General features: G+C 38.3%; 2 protein-coding genes across 6 annotated transcripts; one reads left to right on the plus strand and one right to left on the minus strand.

Annotated features, from left to right (window-relative positions):
* Nucleotides 1–4,769: 4,769 nt before the first annotated feature.
* Nucleotides 4,770–20,740, minus strand: LOC127787220 (beta-1,6-galactosyltransferase GALT29A-like). 5 transcript variants are annotated; one of them, XM_052315154.1, is made up of 3 exons: nt 19,214–20,740; nt 5,237–5,346; nt 4,770–5,098 (listed from the first exon to the last, which is right to left on the minus strand). In XM_052315154.1, the coding sequence occupies exons 1-3, from the start codon at nt 20,267–20,269 to the stop codon at nt 5,032–5,034; spliced, it is 1,233 nt and encodes a 410-aa protein (XP_052171114.1). In that variant the 5' UTR covers nt 20,270–20,740; the 3' UTR covers nt 4,770–5,031. The 5 variants fall into 5 exon arrangements, with proteins under 5 accessions (XP_052171114.1, XP_052171145.1, XP_052171138.1 ...); XM_052315185.1 differs by lacking the exons at nt 4,770–5,098; nt 5,237–5,346 and adding an exon at nt 14,420–14,449; XM_052315178.1 differs by lacking the exons at nt 4,770–5,098; nt 5,237–5,346 and adding an exon at nt 15,971–16,503.
* LOC127787243 (protein ADP-ribosyltransferase PARP3) lies at nt 8,673–18,389 on the plus strand. Its single transcript, XM_052315199.1, has 17 exons — nt 8,673–8,905; nt 9,008–9,297; nt 14,280–14,475; nt 14,588–14,704; nt 14,798–14,855; nt 14,942–15,011; nt 15,283–15,457; nt 15,558–15,691; nt 15,774–16,005; nt 16,093–16,220; nt 16,314–16,390; nt 16,490–16,650; nt 16,734–16,916; nt 17,039–17,141; nt 17,248–17,330; nt 17,943–18,086; nt 18,181–18,389. The coding sequence occupies exons 1-17, from the start codon at nt 8,900–8,902 to the stop codon at nt 18,373–18,375; spliced, it is 2,352 nt and encodes a 783-aa protein (XP_052171159.1). The 5' UTR covers nt 8,673–8,899; the 3' UTR covers nt 18,376–18,389.
* Nucleotides 20,741–22,360: the final 1,620 nt, after the last annotated feature.

A 22,360-nucleotide genomic window follows, 5' to 3' on the forward strand; every position in this document is an offset into this window, starting at 1 on the left:
AATGATGCATCTTGCTTTACAATGCCCAGTGTCAGGAAGAGCATGGTTGGAGCTTCTTCATGCCTTATCTGACAGGTGGTTGCTCAATGATTTCAAATCATGGACTTAGTTTATGTTAACAATCTCGATTGCCATAGAAGGTTTATCATTTAATGCTTTTACCACTTTTGTTACAATTCTAAATGAAACCTTATAATAGCGATAGAGAAATGAAACCTTCTTCATGCCTTGTTTAGCTTTTCTTGTATTTGGGTATTTTGACTTTGCTTATGTTTCTTCCTTTATCCTCGGTCTTCAGTGTTTCCACCTCCCCATATATATATATATATATATAGTTTTTTATATATAACTTCAAAAGAGAAGAATTTTACCCAACCCTTGTTCCCAAGTGAGGTTAACCACTACCTCGCGAGCATTGGTCCTCAAAATTAAAGAGCCTAACTTAATGTTATGTTTTTATTTCTTATCTCTATTTTTCTAGCTAACAATTTATTTTATTTTTGGAAAAATTGTAAAGAACACCATTGAAATGTGGTGAAATTACAAGAAACCACCTAGTTTTTGATAAATAACAATAACCACCCTGTTATTAAATAAAAGGGTAAAATGATCCATTTATCTCTCATTCTCTCTTATTTCTTGTCTAATTAAAAATAGAAGTTGAAAAATTAATCGACATCGAATGAAACCTAATGAACCTATGTGATGAACAGACAGAGAAAAGAAGAAGATGAAAAAGATTTGATGGAATCTAGATCTAGGTTCCGTTAAACCCATACAAGAAAAGAAAAATAAGAATAAATGGGGTCGTCAAACCCATAACACAAGGAAAAAAAAAAAACCAATCTAGTTTTTGATGGAACCCAATCTAAGTTCAAATTCAAGACAAAAAAAAAAGAAAAAAAGAATTCGACAAAACTCAAGAAATAAAACTAATCTAGTTTTTTATGGAACCCAATCTAAATTCAAATCCAAGACAAAAAAAAAAGGAAAAAAGAATTCAACAAAACCCAAGAAATAAAAGTAGAAAAAGAATAAGAAGAAGAATGAGGAGAGATCGAGAGAGAGAGAGAAAGAGACTTAACATTGTCGTCTTTGTCATTGCTACTATTGTCGTTAATTGCCTTCGTCAGCCATTTGAAGAGAAAGAGAGAAACAGATGAGAGGTTTGAGAATAGAGAGAAATGTTAAAAAAAAAAATAAAGGACAAAGTGTTTAAATATAAAGATATTTTAGTTATTTTTTAATATTTAACAAGATTAATTAATAGTGAAAAAAAATTCCAACATTACATTAAATTAAACTTCAAGATTTGTCATCATCAAAGATACCTTATGCAATCATGTTAAATCTCAAGAGTACCGCATAAAATCTTTCTTTTAATTTTTGTTTATTGAAAACACAACATTACAATATCATGATCTGATAGACGAACAAATGCATCGAAATTTCTATCTATGTGCGAGTAACAAGCCATTGTGATGCTTACACAACTAACAATAAAACAAATACACTAACAAGGCTTCTCTACCCCCCGGCAAACCCAAAAACCTACCACAAGGCTCTCCCTTCCACCGTAAACACCGCCGGCGAACCCAATTGTTTGTGATCTGTCATGAAAATTCTCATTACTAAGTCAACCTTACTCCTCAGGACAAGTGTTTGTTGTTTATTGTTAATTTGTGGAACAGTAGAGGTAGGCCCAACTACAATTTACTATATATATATAAAGACTAATGAAGTGCTTAAGAAAATAATAAACTGAAAAAAAAGGGGGCCCAAATCACAAAATGGATTCCTGTTTGGGAGCATGAAAGGTTGAAAATCAAGCACACTGACACTGCTCATCATAGCATACGAAGAGAAAGGCCTAAAATTAGAGAGGAAAAAGAGCCCCAGTTTGTCTCCTGAAAATCCGCAATCCATCATATCTGGTCGATTTGCGCTCTGTTACGTACACTAATTAAGCTATTTAATTAACCTCTATCACGGTGGATTAAATTACAATATTTGTATATGATACTATACTTGATTATATAGAACGAGCACAAGGGTATATGTTTCATATACTAATTATAACTTAAATCGAACATTTTTTAATAAGAGAGAGGTCTTATAGTTACACCTCAAAAATATAATTGTTACGCTAGACGTTCTACCTCCTTTTTTAATCAGAAGAATGCATGATCAGGAGCTGTGTTGGCACATTATGTATTATTGTTAATTTTATGTGAAGTGATGGTTTGATTTTGTAAATGTGATTAAACTCAAGCACATAGGACGAAGACAACATATGGCTTGTCCAACATAATTTGGCAGAACATGAATTTATTATGTTTTTGGAATAACAAGCCATATGTTTTGAGTTTCTGCCAAATTATAGGTTGGAGACCTCGGTTTAATCTTTATAATGTGAGGGTGTTTCTTAACTAATTAATAACATTATCGTACATAATTATGGTTTTATGTTGTTGTAGTTAAATTTTTTTTCTAATTAAAATCATCGTACATAATTAAAAAAGGTAAAAGTGAACCCAAAGTGGATGTTGAGGGAGATACGATATTAAGCAGGACCCAGTGGAGGGGCAGGGGCATAATCATGATGGATTATTAAGCTTTGTACAGTTGTGGACCAGTGGCCGATTAAAGGCATCCATTGATCATCGGAGATGAATTATTGTACCATATTATTGTTGTTGTTATCACTTATGTAAAAATAAGTGTAATTTAAATTAAAAGTAATTTGATTGTCTTATTAGTTGATAAGCTTCCTGTATATTAATGTATGTGCTTTTTAAGACAATGATGCTTTACACACATGTTGGTTCATTAATTAACTTTTGTGAAGGGATTTACATATTCACTTTCCATGCAACAGTAGTAGTTGTTACTTTGGACGTACAGCACTGCGACAAATTCTCAAAATTCAGAGTTATTATGGCTGACAAAAGTGCAACAATAACCTTAGTTTTTCTTGAAATTTACGAGTAAAAACAATCTCTTTTTTTTTTTTTCTTTTAAAATGTGATATACAAATCTTTTGTTTTTATTTTTCTTCTTTACTTTCTTTTGCTACGTAACATTATATTGAAGAGAAATAACTAATGTTACAAGTTCAAAGATCTTTAGGTTGTAAATTCAATAATTTAATAAAAAATGAGTGATTAGTAAGCAATTCCAATAATTAAATACGAGATGACTAATAAGGAACCCATTAATACATATCAAATGATGATGATAAGTAAAAAAGTAACAAATTTCAACAATAATAATAATGAACTAAGTCGTTACAAAATAAATTTAGATCATTAATATGACCAAAAAACCCAAGTAAGGCTAATAATAATCAAAAAAAGATAGAGCTTTTACTCCAAATAATAACTTCTTTTTTTTTTTGCTAAATATAAAACAATCTAATAAGGATGAATCATATTTGTGAAGCTATTATGTATTATATGAATTCCCATTAAAGGAATAGTAAAAACCACTCAACTAAAAAAAAATACTTAATTTCATTCAAAGGAGATGCTGGACATAAGGGATCCTACAACGACTTCAACTTCTTGAGATCGTATAAATTACAGGAAACAAAGGGTCACTAAAGGGGTATTGAGTAGAAGTTGAACTGATTAACCAAACTCCACCATCTGCCTAATTAAAAGTATATAATAATAATAATAATAATAATAATAATAATAATAATAATAATCAATAAATTAAAGAATTCATCATGAACTAAAGTTAAGGTTTATGTTGGGTCCTTACATGGTTCTATTTTCTTCTTGAATTGCTTTTTAGGTATTGACTAATTGCTTCTTCCCCTCTTTTCTTATTTGAGGAATTGTTGCAATATTGTCAACTTGGAAGAAATTTGTACATTGTGTGGGTGTCATTCCATAATAGCTGCTCCAACTTACATTAGTAAACATAATTAATTAATTAAATAACCAAAGCATACATTAAATATATGTGTTATGAGTACCCATTCTAGGATTCTCTTTAATACTGTAAACCCTAGTTTTGCTTGTCATTGTCGAAGCCCCCACCACTGCTCTCTCTCTCTCTCTCTCTCAATAAAGCAAAGGCTAATGGTAGAGAATAAAAAAGATAAAAAGAGTTTTTCTATCCTGTGTTTTAGGGTATATAATAAAATGTAATAAATGTATTCTATTTATTATAAAATAAATAAATTATATATAATAAACCCTAATCCCTAAATATATTTGTTATAATAAATCCTAAACCCTAAATCTTAAAATATAATAAGTATATTTTATTTTCAAATAATAAAATAGATTTGTTATATCCCATTTTTAGGTTTATTTATTTTTGATTGGTTTGTGTTTAAAAACAAATATATTTCTTATTTAAAACTAATCAAAAAATAATTGAAGGTAAAAAACGAGATATAATAAATGTACTTTATATGAAATAAAGTCTATTTGTCATATTATTTCTCTTTTATGTTGGGTCAAATTTTTGTCCTACTATATGATATTCTACATTTGGCTATGAAAGAGGCCAATAGCCCCACGGATGTAGTAATTCTTAGATTTTGCAAATAAAATCTTTATGTTCTAACAAAATAAAAAAAAAATATTTATTTCAGTTTATCATGCATGTGTGGTTAAGACAAGGAATTAATAAAAAAAAAAAATCAACAGAGGTATTGTTAATAATGTACCCAAAAGACAAAAACAAACCACCTCTTACAAAAATCAACCTCAAGTAGCGAAGCTTTTCCCACATAATGCCTAAATAAAACCATATATACGGGGAGAGACTTATTCATAAACTGCCATAACATGGGCTGAATTGCAAACAGCTACCATGTAGAAAGGATCCATGGAGTTTTGCCTTCATTTGAATGGCTAAAGCCATCACCCTCTCTCCTTAACCATCATCGTCATCCTTATCTTCATCTTCTTCCACTGTAACTCAACAAGCAATTCAGATCACAAACACCATGAGGTTCCTCGAACTTCCTCTCTGCTACCGCGAACAACATGAACATTTTCCCCATGAAGTAACTCAATGTCTGCCTCTTTTAAGCAGGCTCTCGGAGGAAAAACCACCCAAAGATGGGGAAGATTCTGGGCTGCAGAAGGAGAATTTTGGGGTTAAGGAAGAGAAGATGGAGAGTGTTAACGTGGCGTTAAACATTGGATTGCCTAGTACTGGAGATCTTCATACTGATGAGATTAGGAGCATCAAGGAAGAGAAATCAGAGACTTACAGAAGCTCTGAGGAGCAGGGTTTCAATATGGAGAGTAGGTTTTGGATCCCAACACCGTCACAGATCCTCATCGGCCCGATGCAGTTTTCTTGTTTCATATGCAGCAAGACCTTCAATAGGTATAACAACATGCAGGTTAGTAATCAGTTCTACTAACCAGCTGACTGTGATGCTTATCCATGATTAGGGATTGTTTTAGCTTCCTTTTTTCATGATTAAGGAAAGGTTAAGATCGATGCCAGACTATTACTTCCTAACTACCCCATTAATAATCTTTCTGGAATTTAGTTCAAATTAAAGATATGGCTGATGCATATAATCTTTTTTCCTGAATTGCTCTCCTCTCTTAGCTAGAACAATTAAATAATAAAGTGGGCCGATTTTTTCCTCTATATTATGGCTTTTAGATCGAGTGAGATACTATAGCCTAGGGCAACAAAAAGGATGGGGAAATTGAGCCTGCTAAGCGGATGAATTCAGGGAAATTGGGCTTGCTAACAAAAAATAAGGTGAAGAAGGAAAAAACAAATTAAAGATTACGAGTTGTACAAATTCCAATTTGGTCAGCCGCTGCAATATCAGTCCGTAACATCATTTAATTAAGAAGAATGTTTTTTTTTTTCTTCCTTTCGTATAAAGAACAGCATTAGCCTTTCCAAGGATGTCAGTATTGTACAAGCCTTTGATGTAAAATTAATTTTCATATATAAGGTATATATGTACTTTCAGAAATTGTTGTTGATATATAAATAACAATCAGTCATTACTGATCGTTACTGACTTGATTATGTTGCCGGTAACGAGTTTTTGTCTCTTATGTCCCAAATCTCTGGTCTCTCTTTCTTTTTTTCTTTCTTTTCTTTTTTCTACCTAGTCTTTCTAATTTCTCTTTGTTCACAACTGACCAAAAATTCTTTCTTTTGATATTGACATTCTCACTTTTTTCAATAATTTCGTATAAGATCCTGGCTTTGGCCCTATTATTTTTGGCAATTTTGATTATCAGTTTCCTAACTATTGCACCGGTAATTCCCTTTACTAAATCATATATACCTATCAAAGAAAAACTCACCTAAAGATACAGCTTGGCAATGCAAATTAATACAGATCTAGAGAATTAAGAGGAAGAGGAGGCCGCAGGTGATAACTTGTAACTCCACCTTTTGATTTCCTTACTTCTAGCAGACTGGAAATTACCTCTAAGACATGTCCTACTTCCTCTCTTTTCTTTTTTCTCTTTTGAGTTCTTTTTTTCTTTTTCCTTTTTTTGGGGCAAATTTCTCATTGATATGGGACAATTTTTGTTGTTTGGACCTACTTATATGGGGCATAAGTTGTATGGAAAATCTAAGGCTTAATCTAGGATCATCAAAGGCATCGATATATAAATCACGTACCAACACTCTTGGCATCAAAGATTGACATTTTGCACAAGTTTACTGATACTATACGTATATATATATATATATGTATGTATATCTTATGCAACACAAATGCATGTCCATATATATATTTTTGCCACAGATGCATATGTGGGGGCACGGATCCGAATACAGGAAAGGACCAGAATCACTTAGAGGAACACAGCCAGCAGCAATGCTGAGGCTGCCTTGCTACTGCTGTGCCCAAGGCTGCAAGAATAACATCAACCATCCGCGAGCGAAGCCGTTGAAGGATTTCAGGACCCTTCAAACCCACTACAAGAGAAAGCATGGCACAAAGCCATTTATGTGCAGGAAATGTATGAAGACATTTGCAGTCAAAGGGGATTGGAGGACACATGAGAAGAATTGTGGGAAGCTCTGGTACTGCATCTGTGGCTCTGACTTTAAACACAAGAGATCTCTCAAGGATCACATAAGGTCTTTCGGAAAGGGACACTTTCCACACCCTTCTCTTGAAGGGTTTGAGGATGAGAAGGGGTGCATCACTGGCTCTGAAGATGAAAATATTGCTCGCTAGCTAGCTAGCTAGTATTATTCCCTAGAAGCAGTTCATGGGGGTTTCGAGTTCATGGGGGTTTCGAGTTTTCGATGAAGTTGATCAGTAGACGTGGTACAAGTTATATAGGAGCTTTATTAGGCTTGTCCAAGCTCGTGCTCAGTAACAAAAAATTCTCAGACATGTCAATCACATTAGTCACCGACCCAAACCTTTTATAACTTGGTTAAGATAAAGTGCAGTCGCTGATGCTGTCCATTGGAGGGTGGTTTGCTATGGAGCACTTGCTGAGCGATGAGCAATAAACATATAATTAATAGTAGTTAATTTAGGCTGTAATCTTCAGTTGGAGTGGATTTCAACTAATAATTGAGGTGATTACCTTGAGGTAGTGAAGCAGATGAATTTTCTCTTCCTGTTCAAGCTTTAATTTGATCTCTGCTATGGAGAAAATTTGTCTGCTTCATAGCTGATTGGAAATCTTGAATGATTGATTGTAAGGATATATATAGTATTGTCTTTGGACATTAATTAATTACCCTATCTTTTCCATGTTCTAATCGGGCTTACAGCCAATATATCTTGATGATCTTTACACACCTATGTACATCCTTAATTTTGGCATCGTTTTGGGTGTTAATTGTGTTTCAGCCTTGCCCTTGCTTAGAGTTCGACACAACTTTCTGGTTAATTATTAGATAATACGATTGAAAAGAAATTAATGAGCTGGTATTGTTTTCGCTTCTAATAATTTAAGTCGAATTCTGTGAATACAATATTCCTCTGGATTAATATGGTTGGCCATGACACTTACAAAATCATTTCTTTCATACATACGCGCAATAATTTTAATTCTTAGACACCAAATGTCCGATGCGGGTGTTGACAGGAATATTAGAGGTTGAGATGTCAATTAGCTGGCCTATTTGGCCCTGCTAAAATGGTCCCACTGGAGTAAGGCCAACCTTGGCCTACTGGCTACGTACTGCCGGCAACGGGGGCATAGGTCCTGACAAGCTCCCTTGAGGTCACTTCACACTTGCTATCAGAGATGACTCAGTTCAAGCTCGAACCCGGGTCTAGAAATTGACTAAATTCAGCCTCAGCTCAGCTCAGCTCGAATTTATTCAATTATACCTCTAAGTCAAATAGAATAAAATATGGTATAGAGACAATCTTATAGCATTTAATTACCACAACATTTCTTAATTTTATTCAGTAATATTTTAAAATATTCTTTAATTTTCTCCAAATTATCAATTAAAAGCGACATTATTACTTACATTATCTTTACGTCTATTCAATATTTTAGCTAGCTCTTCGCTTTCATGCACCCGCTCAGTCTCACTCTCCACTTATCACAACTTGACATCATATCTTCAAAAAATTTTAATTCGTTGCTAAATATCTTATCCTGTATTTTGGTTTCATGATAATGTTTATGCACGCCCGTACATATGAACTCACCAGCAGCAGGGTATGGATACGCCAGATGGCAGGAGTCCAGAGCGTGAAACAAGAGTGGAAGGACACGTGGCAGGCATGTAGACCCGCGGGAACACACCCGCTGCATGAAGAAGCTGAGTGCGTGTCGGTTCGGTTCGCTGCCTCCGCCGCCTTGCAATCTAAAACCAGCAGCCCCCTCGCCTCCGCTTTTTCGCCGTGTTGCTCTCTCAATCTTCGCTTTAAGGATTCGGAGGCTCAAGAAGCTGAAGTTCAAAGATGAAGGTCTGTTAGTTTACATTGATTTTTTGACCTAGGATTTAGGCGAATCGAAAGAGGGAAAGAGGACGGCATTAGAGAATCGTTCCTAATTTTGTTTGAATTAAGGTACATGAAACGAGGTCTCACGCGCACTCAGCCGGCGAAGAAGAGAAGGTGGCGGCGAGGAAGCAGAAGGCGGACGGCAAGGCGCACGAGGCGGAGCAATCGCCGAAGAAGGCGAAGCCGGAAGGCGACAACGGCCATCCCGACGGAGCGGCTGCCGGCCATGTCGCCATGGAGTTCAGAAAGTTCTGTAAGGCCACGAGTGAACAACTCTCGGTTCAGCAAATGCGCGAGATCCTGGAGGCCAACGACCAGGACATTTCCGGCTCCGATGATGCCGTCGTTTCGAGATGGTTAGTTCCAATCAGCTTGTGCTGAAAAAGCGTAATAACGCGTCTGGAGTTGCTTCTTTTAATTGAGATTAACTGTTTCTTTATTCGAAGCTGTCAGCGTTTGGAATTAGTCGATCGAAATTCGTTAACCTGTAGTGAAACAATAAACATGAGACTAAAGAAAAAAACATAACGAAACGAAGAATAAAAAGCACACAAGAGAATTTTTATGTGATTCAATCAGAATAATGTCTAGTCCACAACTGTTCTCTGGTAATTCCGACAGAATAACAGTATATTATTGTTCATGTCCATATAATGATTTTCGACCCCTATTTATAGTGTGGGGCATTTACAATTTGAATGAATTCTAAATATGGAAGGATTTTTCTCAGTGGATGACATTTCTTTATCGTCGAATTATCAGGACCAAACGTCGTGATTTTTGGGGATTTGATTTGCCTCAGATAAGGTAGGTGGATATCACCTCCAATTCCAATTATTTCGTGATTCTTTCGTTATGTGACCTAAACGGTTCGGCCAATAAGTTGAAAGCATCGCTGGGAGCTCGTTTGGTTCCGTGGTCTGAGCTTAAGTTTTAGTGATGTGTGACCTTGCTCTGACGATCTTGGCCTTGGGCCCATTAAGTTTTGGGAGATTGGATCGACCTGTTAGGTTGAGTCAAGCCCGCTTAACTCTATCCGAAAAGCACCCATAACATTAGCCCCCCCCCCCCCAGGCTCTCAGTGCGATCTGCGAACTGAAAGCTGACAATGGTTGATTGATGCAATAGATCTATCTAGTTGCCCTCTCATCCTTTCGTCTAATCAGTTTGGGCTGCACTATTCCGAATATAAGTTAAGATAGACTCAAAGAATTCCCTAGCTCACAACTAGCAAGCTTGAAACAGCGCATCATTGATGGACGTAATAATTAACAATCAAGATATGTGTCCAGTAGTTTACGAGCAACCATACTTAGGCAAATCAAGGCAAACCTCAGTTAACACGTCCTGACATTCAATCGTAATGGCAAAACAGTACTAATTCATTGACGAGATGATAATCAAATCGAACCAAGTCTCAATTAATACGTCATAATGAGATAATATTTGGATCATATTGAAAACCTTGTCAAGATATTTGTCTAGGTAAATCGCACTACGATCTCAGCTAACATACCATGGCTCCCATTTAACTGACTTGCATCGCCAAACTATATGTCTAGATAGATTGCACTGCAATCTCAGCTAACATACCATGGCTCCCATTTAACTAACTTGCATTGCCAAGCTATATGTCCAGATCGATCATAGGCTGATCCCAACTAACATACCATGGTTTTTTACAAGTTTAACGAGTCGAGAGGGAACACCTAGGTAGGTCACAGACTATGACTTGAGTCAAGATAAACAAATCCCAACTAGTGAACCCTTAGCTCGAAATCATTAATGGAAGTGGTTGCTCATTAGGTACCAAACCATGACATTAGGTCAAGATGAATGGTTCTCATCTCACAAAACACGACCTAAGAAATGATCAAGATGAATGCTCAGTTAAGCCGCAAACCATAGTACAGTAGCTAAGATGAATGGGCCTTAGCTCGCAAACTATGGTCTGGGGGAGGACCAAGATGAATGCTCAGTTAAACAGCAAACCATAGCACAGTGGCTAAGATAAATGAGCCCCAGCTCGCAAACCATGGTATCTCTACTCCCAATTTTAAGGACATTCAATCGAATATCAACAAGAATAAAGTGTAATAAGCTTGCTGATTAGTCTGTTGCACCACATAGTCCCTCAACCGACCTCTTTTAATCAGGTTCTCAATTGCGTCCCTCAAAGCCCAACACTAAGAGGTGTCATGACCCACCTCGTTATGGTATGCACAGAATTTCTTCTTGTTTCTAAATTTGTTGGGAGTTCTTATCGGGTTAGGCCTCCCGAAATCCTCCCTATTTCTCTCATGGCGAAGATCCTCTCTTGGGGATTTGACAGGGCACTGTAGCTATCAAAGCGACCTTTTCGCAGAGGTCGCTCCTCCCTTTTCGCTCTTCGAGTTGGCTTGGAGACCTGATCGCTCAAGCATTCTCCCTGAGCTTCTCTTCCATTGTTTTCATTATTCCTTTTTTTTTTGTTCTAGCTGGAGCTCCCAGCCTCTTCTTTTTGCCCAGCGGTCTTCTTCAAGCCAAACGCCTCCTCTCACCGGATCTTCTTGGCAGCTCGTTCATAAAATTCTCCTGAATCTTTAACAGGAAACCTGTAGATGCTCTCATTATGGGTGTCAACGATTCGAATTAGTCTAGTTCCATAAGAATCCAGTAACCGAACTATTTTTAACGATTCCAAAAAAATAAGAACTATAACCGAACCATTACATATATAAAACCAAACCATGACCAATCTGTCACACCGGACCGATTTCAGTTCTATCCAATTAACATTTAGTTTCTAAATATTTTTGCAAAATATGAAATTATAAACAAATTTGTTAATTAAAATAAACACATAACTTCATTAATGCTTCAACTCTTGAAGTAAAAATAGAACAAAATAATTCATAGACTACCTCATCAAATGAGATTACATCAACCATTTAATATAGCAATAGCATATAAAAGTCTAAAAATAAAAGAGTTCATGAATCTCACTAGTTTTCTAGGAAGTGATATTATTTATGCATATGTATATATATATATGTATACCCAAAAAATTATAATATATATATAAGTATAATATCGATTCCAGTTCGATTCAAATCATGGTTTGAAAAAAAAAAATAGTAACCAAACCAAATATATCAAATCTTAATTTTTTAGAACCAGAACCTAACCTTTGAACCATAAAACCAATTCAAAAGGCACGGTTCGGTTCGGTTTGGTCCGGTTCACCGGTTCTTGGATATTTTTTACACCCCTAGCTCTCATAGAGCTTCCTCTCCTTGCGAAAACCTGTGGAGATCGCAGTCAGGATGCTTTCATCGGAGGTATCTTCAACATTACTCACCTCGCGCTTGAACTTGGCAATGTAGTCTTTCAAGGACTCGTTTGTCCTCTGGAACACTGTGGCGAGGTAGCACGGCAGGGCGAGTTGCCTTCTCAACGCCCTATATTGATCGAGAAACCTCCGTTGGCACTCCTCCCAACTGTCAATGTTACGAGGCGGAAGGCTCCTAAACCAAGCACAGGGAATATCACCCAAGGTCTTTGGGAAGACGCGACACTTGACCAGCGAGCTAGTCGTCTGAAAATTCATCTGGACATTGAACGCGTCCAAGTGGTCATAGGGATCATTATCCTTATTGTACTACGGCATACCCGGAACTTTGAACCTACGAGGGAGAGGTTCAAGCTCAACTTCCCTAGTGAATGGTGCCCTCTTCTAATAGCCATTATTCTGGCCATGAATCCCTTGTTGCGTCTCTAACTGTCGGACTCTTTGAAACAACTCCTAAATGATCGAGTCTGGGTCACAGATCGCTAGGCTTGCGATCGTTTGCTTCGCCCGCTCTCCCACTCTGGGGAATAACGACTTGGGGGTGGGTAATTATCTCCAATGTCCTCCTCACCTGGTGGAGGTCTCTTCTCCCGCGACTGGAAAATCCTCTGAGGTGAAGGGATTTTCGATGGCCTCTAGATAGCCTACGTCTGAGTTTGGACCAGGGCCCTAATTGCGTCAGCGAACTGCATGACTGTATTCTCTAACGCCTCCTGGTGTTACTGTCAGGCCTGGATCGTCTCCATCCCGGCGGTCGGAGCGACGGATTGGACAAGAGCCTGTGGAGGCATGCCAAAAGTGACTCCAGTCGGCAGTAGAACAAGGGCACCCGCTGTAAAAACAACAGGTTTCACGGCTGACGGAACATCTTGCTGTTGATTGCGGTGATTCTCTAAAAAATCGGCCATTGCATCAGAGCTTCTAGTGCCAAAATGTCGACGTTCGAAATTGGTCAACCGAAGTTCGCTAACCCACAGTGAAGCAACAAACACGAGACTAAAGGAAAGAATAGAACGAAACAAAGAATAAAAGGCACACAAAATGATTTTTACGTGGTTCAGACAGAATGATGTCTAGTCCACGACTGTTCTCTGCTTATATATTCTAGCAGAGTAACAGTATATTATTGCTCATGTCCATAAAATAGTTTTTGACCCCTATTTATAGTATGGGGTGTTTACAATTTGAATGAATTCTAAATATAGAAGGATTGTGATCTCGTGGATGGCATTTCCTTATCGTCTTCGAATTATCAGGATGAACGTCGTGATTTTAGGGATTTGATTTGCCTCAGATAAGGCAGATGGATATCGTCTCCAATTATTCCGTGGTCCTTTCGTTATGTGAGTTGAACGGTTCGGCCAGCAAGCTGAAAGCATCACTGGGAGCTCGCTTAGTTTCGCAGTTTGAGCTCGGGTTTCGGCGACGTGCGACCTTGCTCTGACGACATTAGCCTTGGGCTCGTTGAGTTTCGGGAGATTGGGCCAGCTTACTGGGTCGAGTCCAACCCGCTTAACTCTATCCAAAAAGCACCCATAACAGAAGCTATCATGTCTCGCTATATAGATCAATATAGAATTTGTATCTGTTCAATTTTGATGCAGTGATGGCATTCAAAATATGATATAGAAGAAACACCGCAGCTGCTTACGGCAATTGATTTAAAAATTGAGCGTCCCAATGCAACATTAGAAACATTACGTCTAGCTAGACAGCCAGCTTAGAGAAGGCAATTCTTTTCTTCACTCATACATGACTAGAGCGCAAGGGGTTCAAGTTGTTAAAACAGTTGTGTACAAAAATAGGCATTGACACTCTCAGTGCTCGCAAAGCAGGAGCCTCGTCCATTGGGACGCCCCTAGACAGCCATATTTTGGAAATGTGCAACATAAAATATTTGACATGTCAACGACATTAGACATAAATTTCACATCATCAAGTCTTTGGCAGTTTCTATATGATTTTTTATGCTGATGATACAAAAACATTACGTATGATTATGAACAGCCAGGATATGCTGTTCTATGGGGTACTGGATAAATGTCCGATTTGCGGCGGCAATTTGGAGGTTAAGGCTGGCAACTGCTCCTGCAAAGGAGATTATAGTGAATGGTCAACATGCCCCTTCAGCACCAAGGATCCTCCGAGAAAAGAGGAACCCATCAAACTACCTGAATCTGTCCAAAACTCAGCTGTTTCAGATGTAATTTTCAGTCATATTTGTGCATCTTAACCACATTACTTACTAATTTGCAATCATCAGATATAAGAATTGTTGTGTTAACTACTCTGCCATCCTTGTTATGTCGGTATAGTTGATAAAGAGTCGCCAAAGTAACACAAAGCAACGCAAAAAGAGGGATGCAGGATCGGCGGACAAGCCATTTGCAGGAATGATGATATCTTTGTCGGGTCGTCTTACTCGGACACATGCATGTTTCCCAAAATTTTTCCATTGCTGATTGTGTCAAATCATTACTCGGTTCCTATTTGCTGTTATTGCATTCTTAAATGTGCCTTTGCAGCAATACTGGAAATCAAAGATTGAAAAAAATGGAGGCAAAGCTTCAAATTCTGTTGTTGGTAATTTGCCGACTCAATGGAAAGCTGAGAATTTTCAGATATTATGTGAACTGTGTTAATGTGCATTCTGGAGCCATTCATTGCAGGTGTAACTTGTCTGGTTGTATCCCCCGCCGAGCGTGAACGTGGCGGCTCATCTAAAGTTGCAGAAGCAACGTAAGTCTCCATCTCCTGTCTCGATACCTAACATATTCAGTAATTACGTATGCAGAGGTATGCATGGTCAGCATCCGCATGAATATGGCATGCTTCTTACCATTTGTTTAAAAAATATGTTCTTTGCCAGTATTTACACGAAAATTTTGCTTGTATCCCTCTTGTTGGGTGGGAAAATATTCTGATAATGGATGAGAAGAACAAGGAAACAAATTTGTTTGACAGCTGCACAATATTCTAATCTTTGTTTGATGTTGGAAATATCCTACAGGGTGAGGGGCATACCAATAGTGGGTGAAGCTTGGTTGATCGACAGCACTGAGAAACAGGAGGCTCAGCCATTAGATGCTTATGATGTAGTTAGTGATCTTGTGGTCAATGAAAGAAGTATCCCGTGGGATAAGCAAGATCCCAGTAAGGAGGCACTCGAATCACTAGTAGCAGAGGTAGGTTTTATGCTTTCTCAACCTGGTTGTGGAGCCTGCTCAATCCATTATAGCAATGCTGATTGAATTTCCTCTTACAACTTAAGTGGTGGATTTGCAGGTCAAAGTATATGGGAAAAGAGGAGTCCACAAGGCCTCCAAGCTGCAGGATGAAGGTGGACAGATTCTCGAAAAAGATGGAATATTGTTCAACTGTGCTTTGACTCTATGCGATTTGGGACTAGGAGTGAATGAGTGACTAAAAATTATATATCTTTGTTCTGGTTTTTGGTTGCTTTAGGATCTGAGTACTTAGCATTATATATAATTGATGCAGCTTTTGCATAATGCAATTGGTTGTGGTACCAAATACGGGCTTGCATCTGTACTACAAGAAAGGGAAAGCTGGGGCTGATGCCAGAGCAGAAGAAAGGCTCGAAGAAAGGGAAAATGTGGACGGTGCCATCAAGGAATTTGCTAAGCTCTTTGAGGAACTAACTGGAAATGAGTTTGAGCCATGGGAGAGGGAGAAGAAGATTCAAACACGGAAATTCTATCCGGTGGACATGGTACTTTTTCATTTTGTTGTTCCTTTTGTTACTGTTCGCTGTAGTGTGCTAGCTAACTGGAAAATGGGTATGGCTGTGACCAAAAAGGCTGATGGAGTCGATGTTAGGCATGGAGGGCTTGGTCTTCGACAGCTAGGTGTTGCTGTCACCCACTGCAAGCTAGATCCAGTAGTAGCAAATTTTATGAAGGTTTTATGCAGTCAGGAGATATACAGGTTATCCCCAGGGGGAAAAAAAAATTCTGTTCTTCTGCAGCTTCTCCTGTCTTTGGCTTATTGTCGTGGCTAACCTTTGTGTTGGTTATGAAGGTATGCCTTGATGGAAATGGGCTTGGACCCCCCTGATCTACCAATGGGGATGCTCTCCGATCTTCATTTGAAGAGATGTGAGATCCTCTCTCTTTCTATTTTTGTGTACAAGCATGTCTTCGTGCACGTATGCAAGGCTTGCTTTCTCAACAAACTGATGACACCATTGTGTTCAGGCGAGGAGATATTGCTGCAGTTCATAGAAGCAGTGAAAACAATGAAAGAAACAGGACAAAAGGCCATAGCTAGGTGGACAGATTTCACCATGAAATGGTTTACTCTCATGTATTCTACCAGGCCTTTCTTCTTCCGTGAATATCAAGATCTTGCAGACCATGTAATAAGAAAATAGTATGCTAATTCCATGCAACCATATGATATGTTACCTATGGATCACCGAGTTCGTGTGTGGTTGTGTAGGCTGCAGCTGCATTCGAGACTGTCAGGGGAGACATGAGTGGTTCCACACTTGATGACCCTTTGTCTGATGGATACAGGAAATTGGAGTGCTCAATTTTGCCGCTTGAGAAGGATTCTGATGATTACAAGATGATAACAAATTATCTAGAGAAAACCTATAAACCTGTCAAAGTTGGAGAGATTGTACTACCTCTGGCTCTTCTTGTGCATTTATAGTCTGATTCACTACTTAGCATGCTGAGTGCAACAATTTCTTTTTTCCCTTTTTGCCCACGACAATTTCTATTTTTCCTACTTAACTATAGAGCTATGGGATTTCCGTGGAGAATGTATTAGCTGTTGAGCCAAGTGCCAGACCTTCATATAATGAAATAAAGAAGCTTCCCAATAAGGTCCTGCTATGGTGTGGTAAGAGGCTTTCTATTCTCTGTGTTTCTGCCTCTTCTACAGTTGCCGGAAGCCATTCTTCCTCTGTTCACTGTGTTCCTTCTCTTCCATTTACTCTCCAAATCAGGGACACGGACCTCAAATCTGCTGAGGCATTTGCACAAAGGATTTCAACGGTCGATATGTTGGCCACCTACTCCAGGATATATGGTATTTTAAAACCAGTGGCATATAATAATTGCATGTCTCCACTTCCCGTCACGTCCCAACGCACTGGGTTTCTGTCTGCAGTTTGGAAGGTCAATAGTTTGTTCAATACTGATGCGGGCGCAAAGGAAGTCAGTTGACACTTCCCTCCTTGGTTATTTCTACTATACTTTGGCAGTTTCCATTTTTGGGGTTTTGACTACATGGTTTGATCAGAAACGGCCTTGCGAACAAAACTCACGGCCTTTGGCCGTGATGCATGGCGTTTTTTGGCCAAATTCGGTTGTTTAGGCCTCCAAATTAGCAAATTTGCTATTTTAGGAAAAATTTGATTAGCTGATAACTTTTTCTAGGAAGGTCTGTTTTAATTGCAGACATTGCCGTATGACGGCACTGATCTTGTTTCAATTAGCGCTTCGATTTTGTTTATTTAGTTTCCAACTTCCCATTTTTGAAAAATTTTGTTGTTCGTGGAGTTCCTATATAGTGAGGATTCCTAAGAATGTAAAAGACAATTCCTGGATGAATAAAAGTTCGGAGAAAATTCTTTGTTTGTGATTTTCAGTTTCTCTACGCTAATTCGCTGCATCAAATACACTGGGTTTCTGTTTGCAGTTTGGAAGGTCAATAGTTTGTTCAGATGTTGCTGCCGGAACTGCTAGATATGGATTTACTGCAGTTGACAGGCCGGATGGATTCTTGGTATTGGCCATTACTTCCCTGGGTGAGCAAATCAGAGAGTACAATAGGGCATCGGAAGCAGAGGTATGGAAATGCATTTGTCTAGTTCATTAAAGTTGTGAGATCGATGGTGTTAAAATGGAGTTATAATGATCTGCATTTATCCAAGCAGGAAGTGAAAACTCCGGAAGAGAAGGTGGTTGGGGTCAGGGGATTAGGGCGAAAGAAGACCGATGAATCAGAGCACTTCATTTGGAAGGATGACATCAGAGTCCCATGCGGTCGACTAGTCCCTTCAGAGCATAAAGATAGACCTCTGGAGTATAATGAATATGCTGCCTATGATCCTAAGCAGGGATGTTGCTAAACTAGTTCAGGGTTTCTAATTCCGAGGAGGAAGATAACAAAACGGTTTTGAGATATTGTATTGTACCTGGCAGGTGTGCATAAGGTTTTTGGTGGCAGTGAAGTATGAAGAGCAGGATGTGGTGGATGAAGACAAGGATCCAGATGAAGCAGGGGAGATGGAGTTGCAGAAGGATGAAAACAGCAGTTGAGGAATGAGAGGATACATCCGCTGTTGGGTTTTGGAGTTGAGGCTTGTTTTTGCGGTTGAGGCTTTACGGATATTAGATGACTTTCTCTGCTTATCGTCAAGATGGACGGTTACCCTAGAGACTAGGTAGGATGCCTTGCATGTTTGTAAATATGAACGCTCAACTGGGAACAGGATGACCCATCTGTTATAAGTGATAGCATGTAAATAGCAGCAGAAAGTTTTCATCTTTTGTCATCTGAATGAAGCTTAATGTGTTTTAACTATGTTAATTTTGCCATCCGAGTAGTTATTGACACCGTAAGGTCCCTTCTATCTCTTCGCTTCCAAGAATTTAATCGCAGACCCTGCCAGATTGTATCAGAATGCCATCATCCAACAGCTAAAGAATGCACACCCATTTACGCAAATATTAGTTGTAAAGGACATATAATAGGAAGTTAGAAATTGCTTAATCTGGAAGTTTACTTGGTACCTTACCTTTGTATCTTTATTTTTAAGACATTATTATATTAGTTCACTTGCCAGTCAACCGTAGCAACCAGTGGTTTAGTCAATTTCATCTTCAAGTGTATGCATTTGAAGTGAAATGTCATTGATAGATTACTACGGGAGGAAACCTGAACTTGTCCAAGATGAATGGGATTACCTGCGGCCTGGCGACAAGATCATGGTAAAGATCGTACTCTGCTTCGTAGTCATGTAAGCTCAGTTCGGCCTTCTGGTTGGTATGGTAATGGTGCTTAGCCAAACCCGATTTCCCAAACCCAAACAGACCAACTTTATCACAAATTCCAGCCGCGAGCATTACAGCTTGCATTCCAGAGGAGTAATGGAACATATTGCCATCGTGAGCAGATCCCCATTCTTGCACAGGCTGCTTCATCTTCTCCACAAATCGCTTCAAAGAGTAGTACTTCACAATCCGAGCACACAGCAGATCGAACCGCGGATCGGTGACGATCAGTGAGGCTCTCTGAGAAGAATTGCAGATCGTGTAATCCAAGAAATGAGTAGGCTGGCAAATGTACATGACTGTCGCTACATTTGAATCGTAGGAATGGCAGAAACAGCCCTTTCTCAAAGCACAGAGGTGCAAGATGTTGCTGTTGATGAACGAGATGGTGGTTTTCGACCCGACATGGCGCTCGAAACGGCTCGTTCTGGCATTGTTCAAACGGATCACTGCTTCGTGGCTATCAATCAGCTCGCCGTGCTCGTGGTTCAGCAGAATCCCGCTGTTGCCGACCACGGCGCAGGATGAGTACTTCCTCCCCGAATCCAGAAAGCCGTTGCGTTTCTGAATTGGAGCCATAACTAGGCTGACCAGCTCCGACATGATCTCCGGCTCGAACCGCTTGCTCCTCCACCAGTGCCGCAAGTTCCGGCGGAAGTCCGGCAACGAACTGTAGTACTTCGGCGTGCGGAGCTGCGCCGACGAGAGAAACGACCGGGGCCGGCCGCGGGTCGGGAGATTTCCTCCCAATAACTGCCCGATTTCTCGATTCAGCTGCAGTTCCCCTAAATCAGCGGCCGCGAGTTTCATCAATGTTTCGTTAACCGCCGGCAATTTCACCGACACAGCGACGTAGTTCTCGATCTGAGTCGCCACGAATCTACCATACCGAAGGTCAACTTGGCAGCTCAGAGTCACCGCGGCGGCGATGATAAGCAAAACGCTGAGGAGCCTCACCGACAATTTCATCGGAGACGAGCGCGGTCTGGTTGACCGATCAAACGGCGCCGCCCGCTAAATCTTGCAGCGAGCAACCATAGCCACAATTGTAGAAGACATTAATACAGATGTTGAAGAGAGAAGACAAGTTCGATTGCTCATCATTTGCTTGCTTTTGAAGCATTCAACACATCACAAATGTGCGCACATTCGAGATAATGAAATGCGACCGAGAGAGAGAGATGGAAACTTTGAATGTAAGGTGTATGTGGGGTAGTTGACTCCAAGGTGGACCTTCATTCTGCTTTATCCAGACAATTGGGATTCGGGGAAGGAGCCTCTCCCCTAGCCTTTGAGTTGACTCCAAGATGGATCTTCATTCTGCTATATCCAGACAATTGGGATTCGGGGAAGGAGCCTCTCCTCGAGCCTTTGAGTTGTCTCCAAGATGGATCTTCATTCTGCTATGTCCAGACAGTTGGGATTCGGGGGAAAAAGCGCCCCCCCCCCCCCCCCCCCCCCTTTGTAATTGTCACGACTTTTTTTTATTTGCCAAGAAAAGACAAGAAATCGACTCTAATAAGGTCTCCTTGTTAACAAATCACCAAATAGGAAACTATGTATTTTAATTATTCAACGTCATGTGCCCTCTATGTCAAACTCTTTCCAAAAATACTTTTGCACGCTTATTCTATAAAATGGATTTCTTTACTCCATGACTAATGTTTGGTCCTTTTACTCAATATATTTAAATTTGATAAAATTTTAATTATTAGATGTATAAACTCACCTATATATTTAAATAATAAAATGAATATCAAAATAGACGATGAACAAAAAAAATGACCCAAAATAATTTGGTTAAGAAGAAATTGTCCACCATTGAAAAAGAATAGTTGATCAATTAGTATCAAACCCTCAATTTGTTTGTACGATTAGATGCTTTGTATGCGTCAGACATTTAAAGTGTATTTAATTAGAATTATTTTTTATGAAAAATATATGATCAATGAAAAAAATTTCATACTTGCATATTTGATTATTTAACATTTTTCATGAAAAATTTTTATAGTACAACATATTGAATCATATTTTGACCCATTTTCCATAAAAAAATTACAACTAGAGAGAAGGTAGGAATTGTTTTCCATGGAATTGAAAAATATTTTCCTTTTTCATCTTTTTTTAATCAAATAATTGGAATTATTTTCTATGAAAAATGTCATATCAATGAAAAATTTTCTATGTTTGCATGTTTAATTGTTTAACAGTTTCCATGAAAAATTTTCATAGTACAACACATTGAAGTATATTTTGACCCATTTTTCATCGAAAATTACAACTAGAGAGGAGGTGGGAATTGTTTTCCATGAAATTAAAAAATATTTTCCTTTTTTATCTTTTTTCAATCAAATAATTAGAATTATTTTCCATGAAAAATGTTAAATCAATGAAAAATTTTTCATGTTTAATTGTTTAACAGTTTCCATGAAAAATTCTCATAGTATAACACATTGAAGCATATTTTGACCCATTTTTCATAGAAAATTACAACTAGAAAGTAGGTGGGAATTGTTTTCCATGAAATTGAAAAATATTTTCTTTTTGCATCATTTTTCAATCAAATAATTAGAATTATTTTCTATGAAAAATGTCATATCAATGAAAAAATTTCTATGCTTGCATGTTTGATTGTTTAACAATTTTCATGAAAAATTTTCATGGTATAACACATTAAAACATATTTTTAACTCATTTTTCATAAAAAATTACAACTACATAAGAGGTGAGAATTATTTTTCATGAAATTGAAAAATATTTTCTTTTTCCGTCTTTTATTCAATTAAACACACCATTAAGGTCACGAACATGAGCGATAAAACTAAGAAAATAAACAAAATAATAATGACCCCATATGAAAGTCTAGAATGTAAAATAGTAAAACCAGGACTCTCTTGTGATGCGTCAAAGGAGAGTCACGTGAGCATAACATTGCCTATTTCAGGTTAGTTTCATTCTTATTAAGATTTTATTCATAGCAATATTGGTGATCCTTTACTTATGTCTTATGACATGAACCAACTAAACATCAGCAAAACCAAAAATCAAATTAACCCACAA

This window comes from Diospyros lotus, chromosome 1 (assembly GCF_014633365.1).
Source record: "Diospyros lotus cultivar Yz01 chromosome 1, ASM1463336v1, whole genome shotgun sequence".
In the NCBI taxonomy this organism is placed as follows: Eukaryota; Viridiplantae; Streptophyta; class Magnoliopsida; order Ericales; family Ebenaceae; genus Diospyros; species Diospyros lotus.

Coding starts and splice junctions, on each gene's coding strand:
- LOC127787243 (XM_052315199.1), top strand. Junction 14,705..14,797: donor GTCGTCTTACTCGGACACAT/GCATGTTTCCCA, acceptor GTGCCTTTGCAG/CAATACTGGAAATCAAAGAT. Junction 15,458..15,557: donor TCGAATCACTAGTAGCAGAG/GTAGGTTTTATG, acceptor GTGGATTTGCAG/GTCAAAGTATATGGGAAAAG.
- LOC127787220 (XM_052315154.1), bottom strand. CDS start 20,269: ATGAAATTGTCGGTGAGGCTCCTCAGCGTTTTGCTTATCATCGCCGCC. Junction 5,347..19,213: donor ATCTTGTCGCCAGGCCGCAG/GTAATCCCATTC, acceptor TACCTATTGAAG/GTCTTGCTGCATATGAAACA. Junction 5,099..5,236: donor CCCTGCTCCTCAGAGCTTCT/GTAAGTCTCTGA, acceptor CTCCTTCTGCAG/CCCAGAATCTTCCCCATCTT.